The following is a 13312-nucleotide window of genomic DNA, read 5'->3' as shown; positions in this document are numbered from 1 at the left end:
TATATGGATATTGGATGAATATAGTTGACATTCATCCAAATGTATTTTATATGTTTTTTTATAAAAATATATTTTGCAGTTTTGAAAACCTGTGTTTAACTTCTACCTTCTTCTCTCCACTTTATCATTGGCAGCATGGCAGAGAAGCTGCGTCCACGACGTGCACGTCAAGAAGGCTGCAAGCTCGGGACGTGCCAGACACACAACCTCGCCAATGACTTATTCAAACTCAACAAACCTGGAAGAGATAAGTCCAAGTTGGCCAACAGCTCGTGGGGATACGGCAAATAGGGCCCAGCTGAACGGCAAAAGTAATGCACTGAGGAGGAGGTTGAGGAGCCTCGATCTATTTAAAACCAAATATCTCTGTTTGTGTTCTGAATGACTGGTACTTATGGATCTATGCTGAATAAGCACACAGAATATGGCTGTTGGAATGTGTGAAATGCCAAATCACAGTACTTCTTAAAACGTATTATTATTATTTGTATTTTAACATAATTTAAATGTATTTTTCAATAAATAACTAATGTTACATAACTTTGTGGAGTTTTTCAATATACCTGAATCAAACTGTCTAGGGGCTTTTGAAAAAAAACAAAAACAAAAAACAAAAAACAGGATGAGTAAATAAGGATCTCAAATCAGCAATGTCACTGTAGACATTACCTTTGGGATGATGATACAGGGTATGTTTTTAGAAACTCTTGACTTTTAATATCATCAGATTATGACTAACAATTACTCTGATTAAAGGTGGATGTGTAAAATACTGGCTTTGTGCCGTGTGGGGCCGCTTCAGGGGCCTTTGGCCATTTCAGTATGTGATTTTTAGCCAACCATGACAGTAGCAAATTCCTCAGCATGCCTCCGTTTGTAGCAAAACCTGTGACTTCAGGCAAACCAGGGAAGTTTAACACATCACTCTGCCAGAGAGCGGATAAACGTATTGCTGTAATTTGACTCCAATCGACATGCAGCCCAGCTCACATCTTCGTTAGTGAATGCCTGAGGTTTTTGTCCTGGCCCCACCTAGTTTCAAACTTTGGAGGGTGTCGTTTGCCAACAGTGTGTCTCCTGCAGGAACCACACCCTCACCTGTTTGTCCTGCGAGCCCGGCTTCCGCCGCCTGACTGCGGGGACGCTTCAGGACGGAGCCGCCGCAGATCCGCCCCGGTTGTTAGTCCGTCCACCGGAGGATGGTCAGGAAGAGACCCCGAAGTGTGCATCCCCCCGGGCCGAGGAACAACAGGGAAACAACATGAGGGACACAGCCGGCGAAGGAGGAGGAGAAGGAGGAGGAGGAGGGGAGGAGGAGAAAATCCGTAAATCTGAGAAGGACCAGGTGGGTCAGCTTTCTGCACAACTACACGGCGGCTTCTGTTGTGTTGCCTGTTCGTGAGTATTTCAAAAAGAGGATGTCGTTTCATTAGTAACGAAACGTGATTGTGAGTCAGTATGACTCAGACTGTCGGGTCTGGTTTGGTCGGTAAATACACCCCAAGCTGCAACTAAATGGTGTGTTTGAACGTTTTGCAGCCAAATTAAACTACTTTCTATCGCATTTTGTTGCCAGTTTGAGTCAGAATACTTACGGAAGTTAAGCTAATGTTAGTGTTGTGCTCTGTAAAGTAGCTAACAGCGGAACCGCTGTTTTTTTTTATTTTTTTATTTTTAGTTTTAGTTTTTACCACGACAGGCTTTATCAGTGAATTAATCTTAAAAACAAACACAATAATCAGACATTTATGACATTATGTGCACTTCCCAGCATATTGTCAGCTACAGGCTACACAATCTCTGACCAACGTAAACAATAAGGTTTGTATTTTAAGCTAAACTCAGAGCAAATCATCGCTAATATCCAGATACTATCGTCTTGCTGTGAGACAAATAAAACCAGAAGTCAAAGTTGTGTATATATTTTTTACATGCCAGACACGGGTGTAACTTTAAACATTACTAACGGCTGCGTCCCATTTAGTGGAGGCAGCTCCAGGGCTCAGGTGTTCGGTCCGCTTGCTCCGGAACAAGACTGGAGACACAGCTAAACGGAACGGAGCCGCTCCGTCAGCTGAAACGTGTGGTTTACCTGTCAGACATGAGAGACACAATCCCAACAATCCCATAACCACATGCCTACTGATGCAATGGTGGCAGGGAGGTGACGCAATTACATGGATTCAGAGTAGGTTTAGTTTGAAAATAATAAAGAGATTCCAGCTAAGGTAGTTGAAAAAACATTGCAGCACAGCATAGCTGAATGAACTACATGGTGTTACACACCTAGCTGAAACTACAGCAACGCGTCAAAAGTCACAGCCAGGTGTTTAGGAGTAGCATGTAGGTGCAGCCCATCATCAGGTATTTCACAGAACCAAGGTCGACGGTTCTCAGTTAGACTTTCTTGTTTTTCCAGAGTTGGATCCCCAAGATCTTCAAGAAAAGAGTGTGCACCACCTTTGTAGAAGATTCTTTCAGGTACTGTGACCTCTGGAATACATATCCGTATGATATGAATATCTCTCTGAAGACTGGTGATACGTCATACCTAATTTTGCATTGATGTATCATCTTCTCACTGCAGTAATGGTGCGCTGTGTCAGTGCGGGGGTGCAAGAGATGCCCATGGGTCTGTGGCTCTCGGTGACTATTTCAGCACCGCGATTGTCAACCACTGGGACAGCGCCCAGCATTCCTCTGAGTACCCGACTGATGCCTTTGGAGAGGTGCAGTTTGCAGGAGCCAGCAAGAGGCATAGCCATGTCAGTACTTCTCTGTCAACCTGATACAAGTCTGCTCTTAATGGTTAATTGAATTCTTTATTCCTGTAGTCTAAAACTTTGCCATCAAATCTATGGCAATAATGTTTTAAACACAGGTTCTAGGCTAAGCAATGGTTCAAATACACGTAGCATTTTCCTGCTTTTCCTAACTGCTAACCTGCTGCTGCATCTGTATAGACAAATGCATACCTGTTCTGAAAGTTAGCTCATCAATTATAATTAGAAGCTCATTTGGTCTATTGTAACCAATAGTAGACACTTGTATGATTTCTATGATTTGAGGGTTCGTGTTACTGTACAAAAAATTATTACATTTGTCTTAAGGCTCATTTTCTAAATTTTATAACATGTTGGTTCCCAACACTGGTTCTCTTTGGTCTCTCAGTTCCTGCGTCTGTCATGGGACACATCCCCATCTATGGTCTACACCCTGATGACAATCCACTGGGGCCTGTCTGCACCCAATCTAGTGGTTTCTGTTGTTGGTGGAGAAGGAAGGACAAATGTGAAGACCTGGGTACGAGAGGTCCTCAGACAGGGACTGGTGAAAGCCTCGCAAAGCACAGGTAATCACATCATGAGCCCAACTGTGATTCTGGAGTTAATAAAAAACCACTTCAAAGCCTGCCGAAAGGGCTCACAGGTTGCAAACCAGTCAACAGTAATGTTGTCAGTATGCCAGTATCTTGATGAATTCAACTGGGGAACTCATTTACCTTGCATGTGATTATATTCAGATTAGATCAGTTACTTTAGCCATCGTCCTAAAAAATCTATTTTGGATTTTCTCTATGAAGGTTGAAATAGCAAAAGATGACAAGATATGCCATTTAAACCTTTTTTTTACTTTAAGGCATCAAGACTGATCCCCCTTTAAATGTGTATTTTTTTATTATGCAGGGGCTTTTGAATGAGGTTTGTAGGAAGTCTGATCAATCTCAGAAACCTAGTGGTTTTAAAAGGAAAAATACAGCCATCGCAAAATGCACTGCTGTTAGACTACACGAGTCTCTGGGGTCTCAGCCTAATTTGGTATCACAATGGCCACTTCCTCCTGGCTACTGTGCCAAGTGCAGGTGGCACATGGTGATACTGATCTCCAGTCAAAGTGGTCACTTTGACTAGCTGTTCTCTCAAAGGGTTCAGATCACAGCACAGTAACAAATAGACATATAAAAATTAATATTTTGTCTTGCATGCAAGTTTTTTCTTGTACAAACTTTAAAATGACCTCTTTTAAAAATCTGCATTCATGCAATCTACTTACTGTTGGAACATTAAATTGTTAGCCATTCTTTTGTATCCTTCTGGCCAAGGTCCATGACTCTTAAGCTTAAGCTTATTAAAACTTCTAATAAATGATTAAGGGCCAAGGTATTTTTATTATATTAGAAACACAAATACAGATGTGTGAATGAATTACTTTTCTCAAGAGCTTTAAGTATTAATGCAGAGGTTGTGCATTGAGTATTAAAAACTGACGATTTTCAATTTCTTTACACGTTTCCTGTTGATCTTTTCCCACCCAGGAGCATGGATCCTGACAGCAGGCTTGCGTGAGGGGGTGGGGAGATGTGTTGGGGAGGCAGTCAGGGATCATGCCACTGCAGCGTCGTCTGTCTCCCTCAACAAGGTGGTGGCTCTGGGCATCGCTCCGTGGGGCCTGGTGCACAACAGGCAGCAGCTGGTCAACCCTCAGGTTGTACTTGCCGTCAAATATTTCCAGTTTTCTACAACCCCTAAAGATATCCTGTTAACATGTCAAGTATATCTCCTCAACTCTTAAATAAGCAGAAAAATTTGAACATTGTAATTTACCTGTCCTTTTGGCTGTCTGGTTTTCTAGTAAAAAAATATTCAAAGTATAAATACTGTTCATTTGGACAGTCTGCAGTCTTAATTAAATAACTGATAATTCAAGGATGGCATTAAATGCACTGTAGCTTTTTACTTTTTTAGAAGAAACATTACAGTCATACCAATCTGTTTTCTTCTTCCTTTACAGGGCAGCTTCCCTGCTAAATACTATGTCCAGAATACAACCCGTGACATGTGCTGCCTGGACAACAACTACCAGGCCTTCCTGCTGGTAGATGATGGGAGTGTGGGACGCAGGGGTGGGGATACAGGTTTCAGGGCCAAACTGGAGGATTACATCTCCCACCAGCGCACTGGCATCTGGGGTGAGAGGCATAGTTAAATATCATTTACTTCACCACAAAATGACAAATGAAAACTTAATTGCTCACATTGTGAAAGATTATGACACTTGTGACTTGAGGGTGTATTTCTTTTTGGCTTTCATTTTGACATTCATCAATCATTGGAAGAGCTGGTAGAACTGGGTATGAGAAACCATTATGCATACATGAATAAATGATGACATAATCCAGAATAACAGTGCACATAAGCATTACACCAAAATCAACCAAAAACTGTGTCTAGATGAAATAGCTGATAGGTATCTTTTCAACCCATGAACATTCACATCCAGCCCTGGATGAAAGGATCTGGCCCTCTTGTGGTGATTCTTCACTGATGCACGTGATGATAAGATGATTCTTTGGTATCTACAGGAAGAAAGCCGCTGCATGCTACTGCATGAATTCATGACGGAGTTCAACATGTAAAATCAAGTAGAGAGTTTTCAAAAATGTAGCAAACTGCTCTTGTGGGTAATATGGTTCAAAACTGGCATTACATTAAACAGAAAAATATGCAGTACATTTTTTTTTCTATTAATTTGTATATGTGATCATAATGGGCCCCTTAAAGTCAAGTCAGTAGAAGTAAACAATTTACCATGTGCTGTATGAATTTGTTAAAATTAAAAACAAAAAAAAACCCACAAACAAACCCATTTGCATTCTTGTAGCCAGCGGCAGCATAGACATCCCTGTGCTTTGTATGCTGATATCCGGGGAGGCAAACCTGCTGCAGGTACAGTCAATGCTACTTCATAATAACATATATTTTTAACGATGCCATATTCCATAAGTAAGTGTTCCATCTCTGGTCCTGATAGAGAGTGGATCTTTCACTGAAGAAAAAAATGCCCTGGCTGGTGTTGGCTGGTTCAGGAGGCCTAGCTGACTTCTTGAGTGATGTCTTGGAGAACTTGGCACCAGCCCCGGTGGTCCAGTCTTCCAGCGAGAGTGACAGCGAGGCCGGCCCCAGTGTTGATCTGAAGGACAGAGTGACAGAGCGGGTTAAGAAGTATTTCCCTTCTGAAGCGGAGACAGACAAACTAGTCGAACAAGTAAGGGCTATGTAAATTTTTTGCAGCTATTGACATGGAGAACAGGAAGAAGAAGGCCTGAGAGTTTTCTACATCTCATATGTTCAACAGCGGGTGTGTTTTGTTGTGGACATCTGGCTAAGAAGTTTAATTGTGGTGTTCATGATCTCTGGGGTTTTAAAATGTCCTAAATAAATCCTCGATCTCTAGTTTTTTTACATAAGGTCAAGATTCTAGTTTTAGTAACATGAGATATTTCATAATTTAATCAGCACATGGCCATTTCATTTGCTGGACATATTATGCTTCCTAGTGGTAGTTCCTAGTCTTTTTTTTTTTTTTTATTACTTCATGTTCTTTCTTTCAGTGTATCCCTAAGGATTAGTGACATTTTTATTCCCACTGCTGCCAAGACTCTAAGAAGAGTTAAAATATCAGCATGTTGATAGACTTGTAGCCTCGTTGTCCTACAAATTCTTCTGGCCTCAGTTTGTCCCAGATTACAGAAACTGCTGGCTTTTACCAATTTGTATTGTATATAAAATTGAATTCACTTATTCTCCAAATCTACTGCAAACCTCTGCTACACTGGAAATATGGCCCATGTTTTATTTAAATGGAAACTGACAGAAACAAAATTACTGGTTAAATATAATTAAGCTTATTAGCTGTAGCTGTGTTTCTGATGTTGTGATGTCTCAGCATAAAAGGGTCCACTGAGGAGCAAATGTTACTATTTATATCTACAGAACTCATGATACAAAGACGTGTTGTTTATGTGGCACCAGTATCATGTGCTGCCTCAGAGGTATTTGACTCATGCCCGAATGTTTATGGAAGCAGTAATGCAACCAGTACTTAAATTAGTGCTATGTAGTTATGTACTAATGAGCTGATTGGGGTCACACTAATCTTAACTGTTTCTATTCAAACATGAAGGGTCAAATCTTTAAATGCCTGATATGCTGCTCATACAACATAGGCAGAGTTGACAATATCCTTCATTTCTATAATTTCTTTTGATATCTTTCACTTTTGTGCTTTTATTCTTCTGTCTCCAGGCTCTGAGTATCTACCAGAACAGAGATTTGATTACAATCTACCATGGAGAGCAGGAGGGCCCAAATGAATTTGATAGAGTCCTGCTCAAAACCTTAGTGGGAGGTAAAAATTAATACAAAGTCAGTCATATGATGACGAGTTCAAACGTTCTGTCTTTATTTTATTATTTGGGATGTGCTTCTGTGTTTTTCAGCTAGTAAGCACCGTGCGTCAGTGAATGCGAGCCCTTACAGCGAGGAGTTGAAGCTGGCAGTTGCGTGGAACAGGGTCGACATTGCCAAGAGCGAACTCTTCAATGGGGACATCCATTGGAGGGTGAGGGAAGGAAGATCACACATCAGATGTTATAATCGGAAGAATACTATTACTGTGATGTATTGTGCCATTTGTAGCAAATTAAGACATTAAGGAATGTACAGGGACACGTTTCCTAAATAAGTAAGAAAAAAATAGTCTTAACATCAAAGTAGTTGTAATAAACACTTTTGTCCAACCATAGTACGATGACTTGGAAGAGTCGATGACAGACGCCCTGATCAATGACAAGCCTCAGTTTGTGCGTCTTTTCACTGAAAATGGCCTCAACATCCTGGACTACTTGACTTATGGCAGGCTGGAAAGCCTCTACCGTTCAGTGGCTGATGGGACACTGCTTTACTATCTGCTACATCGCCACCTTTTGGAGCGGCTTGGAACTACAGTGTCTACTGCCACTAACCAGCATGGTTCACCCTCTAAAAAAAAAGCAGAGAGGATGCAGAGTGGGCCAATAACTCAGATCAGCCTTTTTGAGGTGCCTTTTACGTGCCGTTAGTTGTTTGTTTGTTATCTTTTTACACAATCATTTCAGAAATAATATGAAAATACTTGTATTTGCTCTCATTCTTGTGCTGCAATTCAACTTCCTCTATACTTAGGTGTCAAGAGTCCTGGAGCTGTTAATGGGTGACGTCTGCAAGCCATTCTACTATGATGCATTGGGCTTAGAGGCGATCACATCTAAGAGGAGAGCTCTTCGGGTACTCTAAACCGTCCAAACTCTGATTATACCCTCACTGGTTATGCCACAAACATTAAATCTAATGCAATCTGATAAAAAAATCCACCTCTATAAATGTGATAATGGTAGTTGTACATTATTATTGTTGTAGTATGTAAGGGTAGATTTTATGGCTGATCCATTGTATTTGTTTGAATTAAAGTTTGCATGGGGACATTTCACATTATCATTATTGTGTTGTTTGAGTATAATGTCCCTGTGTTGTCACCTATTTTGTTTTTGCATTGATCCCAGCGTGCCAGTAAGCTGTTGCGTGGAGAATGCCTGTACCGGGACAATCGCTGCCTCTTCCCCTGGGTTTCGCTTTTCATCTGGGCTGTCCTGCAGAACCGCAGCAACATGGCCACTTTCTTCTGGGAGATGGTGAATCTCTTTATATTTCTGCAGTTAGTAGTTGGTAGCCTCAGGACAGACTTATTAACAAAAATCCACTGACTGTATTGCAAAAGGCTATGGATCCTGTCACTACTTGTTTAAAGAGGAATTTGTCTGATATTTCTCATGTCTCTTCCAGGCAGGAGAGTCAGTGCTGAGTGCTCTGGGTGGCTGTAAGATCCTTCGAGAACTGTCAAAGATGGAGATTGAGACTGAAACCAAACTCTCCATGAAGGAGTTGGCCCAGAGGTTTGAGAACCTGGCACATGGTAAGATGGTCATTCACTGATGACCTGTTTAACAATACGTGATTTAAAAAAATATGATCAGATGTCAGACATTTGCACAGCCTCAGTGATGACTGGTCACCTCTTGAATGAAAAGTGATTCAGCTTTTTCATTTTTGGGTCGATGGGTATTCAAGGGTTTTAACTGTATCAAATGAAGCAATGCATGCATGCCCATTGAACTCCACCTGCTATCTGACTTCCCAGACATCTTTAGCTCTTGCTATCGGAGCAACGAGAGTCGCTCTTTCACCCTGCTCATTAGGCAGTCACCAGTTTGGGGTCGTACCACCTGTCTCCAGATGGGCATGAGCGCTGATGCACGTCTGTTCTTCAGTCATGACGGAGTGCAGGTGTGTCACTGTGTTCATGCATGTCCAAAAGACGGATTAAAAACAGTATTGGAACCAAATTAATACTTTATTGTGCCAGTTCTATTTGGGCTTTGTCTGATGTAAACATTTCAATCTGTAGGTTGATTAGTTGGAATCTATGTTTATACAGTGTTACCATGTTTGAAAAAGCTGAACTGGTCGCCGTTTCTTCTCCTTTAGTCTCTTCTGTCCCAGATCTGGTGGGGAGACATGAAGAGGAGCACAAACGTGTGGAAGCTCGTGCTCACCTTCTTCTGCCCAATCCTCTGCTACACCAACCTTATCTCCTTCAGGTAAAGTCTCATATTTCACAGTAAATATTCGCATCCGGAGGATTGAGATCCCAGAACTGGCGCCCATTTGATCTAAATCACAAATATATACTTTGTATTAGCACAATGGTGTCTCTGTGTTATTCTGAGAATTTTGCTACCTTGTAGGAAACATGAGCAGCAGCAGCAAGAAGGAGAGAAGCGTAATGAGGACGGGCTTGGCCGAGACGACAGCCTTTACGGCACCACTGTCTTCTCTTTCTCAGACATTAAGCACATGTAATACACATATACATTACTCAGTGTAATTTTATAGATATATTTTTCTGCAATTGGTAGGCAACTTTGGTATGCATTGGTTGACCTTTTAAATGTGACCCACAGCTTTACATTTGTTGTAATGTTCTAATTAAGTTAAATTGTGTTGTTATACTAGTGAAGAAGACATGCAGGAAGCACACTCTCCGAGGACAGCAACCATCAAAGGTGAGTTCTCAGAGGAGAGGAAAGGCTGACGATGTGATGTGATCAGCTCCTAATGCATATTCAATGACTTTCTTCTCAGGCATACCTCACTCTCACAGTCCACCAAAACGTCCATTCATTGTGTCAAGGTGGCGTCAGTTCTGGTTTGCACCTGTTACCGCGTTTTTGGGCAACGTCCTGATGTATTTCCTCTTCCTCCTGCTTTTTGCCTACGTGCTGTTGGTGGATTTCAAGCCCCCTCCACCTTCTGGTCCAGCGATCACTGAATATGTGCTGTATTTTTGGGTATTCACCATTGTGTGTGAGGAAATCAGGGAGGTGAGTGACAGGAGATATTATCTCATACTTAATGTTTAATGAATTTAAATTCTGTTTATTCTGTTTCCAGGTAACTGTGATTAAATGCTTTGTATGCACTTTTAAGTGAATGTCACTTTTGAGTTTTTTTATTTTTTTAATTTTTCAAGACTTTCTTCTTGGGGACAATGACTTGGCGTCAGAGGATCAGAGTGTACATACAAGATGTTTGGAACAAGTGTGACCTCATTGCCATCATATTGTTCATCATTGGACTAATCTGCAGGTGCAATTTCATACAAAACATATTTGTTATTATTGATATGGCATTATTCAAAAATATTTATCAAGGCTGTTGTTCTCAATGAACTGAGCGTGGGACCTCTTAAAACAAAACCTTATTTTCTCATAAGGATTACTGTGAAAACACAATGAAAATGTAGAAAATGTAAATTCTGAAGAAAGTGTTGTTCTGGCTGTTGTTACCACAGTTTGTGTGCTTCACTGTGGTTGTAGGATGTTCCACTGGTCGTATGGTTTTGGACGAGATGTCCTTTGTGTGGATTACATGGTCTTCACCCTTCGCCTCATTCACATCTTTGCCATCCACAAACAGCTGGGACCAAAAATCATCATTGTTGGCAAAATGGTGAGACACATCATTTTACTCACATCATGAGGTATGCAATGAGTTTAATGATGATAACAAGGCTGTTGATCTTTCTACTTCAGATGAAGGATGTTTTCTTCTTCCTCTTCTTCTTGGGGGTGTGGCTCATGGCATATGGAGTGGCCAATCAGGCTTTGCTTTATTCCTATGACCCTCAACTTGATCGCATCTTCCGCCGGGTTTTCTACAGACCGTATTTGCACATCTTTGGACAAATCCCTGTTGAAGAGATAGATGGTATGTATGCTGTATATATGCAGCAAATAGAAAAAAAAGTAATTTTTCACAATCACTGCATCTTTGACATTCTCTTAAATTCACAATAATGTGAATTTAGTCAGATCTTCTCTGTGTTTGTGTCAATGCCAGTGGGGAAACAATGGGATATGGCGTGCACACACAACGTGACGTTGATTGAGGACGGTGCAGAGCCGTGCAGAACTCTTTACAGTAACTGGCTGGTGGTAATTCTGCTGGTTGTATATCTGCTGGTCACCAACATCCTGCTCATCAACCTGCTCATTGCCATGTTTAGGTAACAGAAAGGAGGAGTAGTGTTCATCAATCTGTCTCAGGTGTGTCAATCCTCCCCGCAACCCTCTTAACTCTGCCTGTGTCTGCGCAGCTACACCTTCTCAGAAGTGCAAGCGAACAGCGACATCTACTGGAAGTTTCAGCGCTATAACTTAGTAGTTCAGTACCACTCCCGTCCTTCTCTGGCACCGCCTTTTATCATCCTCTCTCACCTCAACCTCTTTATCAAGAGGGCCATCCGCAAGGTGCCTTCGGTCAAGATCCACCATTTTGGTCAGTATTTGTACAGGAATCTTCAGTGGGTCTAATTAAAGCCTTTATGCCTAACAAACATGAAACACTGTTTGCATGAAAATGTGTAAATATGTTTCAAGCTTTTTCTGTTCAGTCTCTATCAATGTGAAACTTACCTAATTCAGTGCATCTATTAACTGCTGTTGAGTCGCTGAATTCAGTGATGCTGATTAAAAACCTTTGGCTTTTCCAACAGTCCTTCAGTTAAGAGGGAAACAAGCTAACAGGTTAATGACATGGGAAACCATTCAAAAGGAAGACTTCCTGACGGCACAGGCCAAGATCCAGAAAAGCAGTGACTCAGAGAGGCTCAAACGGATGTCTGTCAGGTAAGAGCACATTAATACACCTACACATACATGAGCAGGAAGGTCCTTATCTGCTGACCCCCCACATCCTGAGCTAAAATTCTCCTTTTGTAGAGTTGATGGTTTGCTTAAACATCTGACTGAAGGCAGAGACTTTGACCACAGACTCAGGGCTCTGGAGAATGAGGTAAAATGAAATACAATTGTTTTCTTTATTTGTGTTGTTAATTATCATGGCTTGTGCTTTTGGGAAAGATAGCTTTCTTGCTGAGTGTTAGAAGAGAAGACAACACTCTCACACATGTACAGTAAACATAAAGCTACTCTATTGTCTGCAAACGAGACATAATGTCACCTTTTGATATACTGGTATACAGGCTGACTGTTTCCTTCTAGTTCCAGCCTCGATACTAAACCAAGCTAACTGGCTGCCTCTTATTTAACAGTCTTGTACTTTTCATTTAACATTCAGTAAAAAAGTGTATTACCTGAATGATGAGTTATTATTATGATTTGATCATAGTGATATCCTTTTTTACTGCTAAATTGGTTTCAGAAAGAATTCAATTATATATGGTTAGAAAATCCCATCATGTGACAAAGACAAAAATGTTTCCCTCAGGTGTTTCATTGCTGGAAATTACCTATTTCTTTTGGAATCATTTTTGCTAATACATTACTACTTTTCAGATGGAGTACTGCTCACATGCGCTCAGCTGGATCGTGGATACTTTGGCTCAAGGCAGCACCTTCAAACCTCCTCGGACTCCACCATCAAGAGGTACATACAAAAGGGAAAAAAGGCAGAACATGCTTGGCCTTGAAACAATAACATGTCTACATGTTGGAATGAAAGTATGTTGGGCTCAATGCATTCATACCTTATCACACCTGTTGCTTCACTCACCACATCATTGTGCTTCCTCCTCTATACAGATGCATTCTCTCCTTCTTCCAGTTCCACCTGATTCAGCATTGGTGATGCTCAGGGTCAGTAAAAGATTTTCTCAGGTTCAGTAAAAGATTTTGCTAAGTAACTTTTACTTGGGCTGCTCTTGTTCCACTCACCCAAAAGTCTGAGTGGATCAGTTTTTTTTTTTTTTCTTAAAAATAAAATATGCCATAATCTCCTGTTACACTGCTGAGTAAATACATCAGATTATGTTTTAACTGTGCAATCTATTTTACTCTGATACAAAGACAATTGTCTGTATTTAAGATGTCATATATATACGTGTGTGTGTGTGTGTATATATATATATATATATA

The 13312-nt window shown here is 40.9% G+C and overlaps 2 protein-coding genes across 4 annotated transcripts in view; one reads left to right on the top strand and one right to left on the bottom strand.

The window, feature by feature from the left end:
- Window positions 1-1372, bottom strand: part of LOC115059526 (synembryn-A-like) — an 11259-nt gene extending 9887 nt beyond the window's left edge. For 2 of the 3 annotated variants that reach the window (XM_029527027.1, XM_029527028.1), the window contains exons 1-2: window positions 1099-1228; window positions 107-238 (exon numbers count right to left, since the gene is read on the bottom strand). Coding sequence is in view for 1 of the 3 variants with exons in the window: in XM_029527026.1 (XP_029382886.1) it covers window positions 1099-1229 (131 nt within the window). In the remaining 2 variants the exon portion in view is untranslated. Of the gene's footprint in view, window positions 1-106; window positions 239-1098 lie in introns of all 3 variants that reach the window. The other variant, XM_029527026.1, reaches the window with a different exon arrangement.
- Window positions 1039-13312, top strand: LOC115059524 (transient receptor potential cation channel subfamily M member 4-like). Its single transcript, XM_029527025.1, has 28 exons — window positions 1039-1345; window positions 2420-2481; window positions 2588-2765; window positions 3172-3352; window positions 4316-4485; window positions 4792-4969; window positions 5662-5726; window positions 5812-6045; window positions 7086-7188; window positions 7280-7401; window positions 7586-7879; window positions 8004-8105; window positions 8381-8509; window positions 8661-8790; window positions 9016-9161; window positions 9363-9475; window positions 9623-9733; window positions 9891-9940; window positions 10020-10258; window positions 10408-10523; window positions 10754-10886; window positions 10970-11144; window positions 11277-11442; window positions 11533-11714; window positions 11932-12064; window positions 12158-12230; window positions 12734-12824; window positions 12980-13312. The coding sequence occupies exons 1-28, from the start codon at window positions 1262-1264 to the stop codon at window positions 13009-13011; spliced, it is 3792 nt and encodes a 1263-aa protein (XP_029382885.1). The 5' UTR covers window positions 1039-1261; the 3' UTR covers window positions 13012-13312.

This window comes from Echeneis naucrates, chromosome 19 (genome assembly GCF_900963305.1).
Source record: "Echeneis naucrates chromosome 19, fEcheNa1.1, whole genome shotgun sequence".
Lineage (NCBI taxonomy): Eukaryota > Metazoa > Chordata > Actinopteri > Carangiformes > Echeneidae > Echeneis > Echeneis naucrates.
Note: the sequence above shows the minus strand (reverse complement) of the source record. Positions and strands in the feature narration are given on the sequence as shown.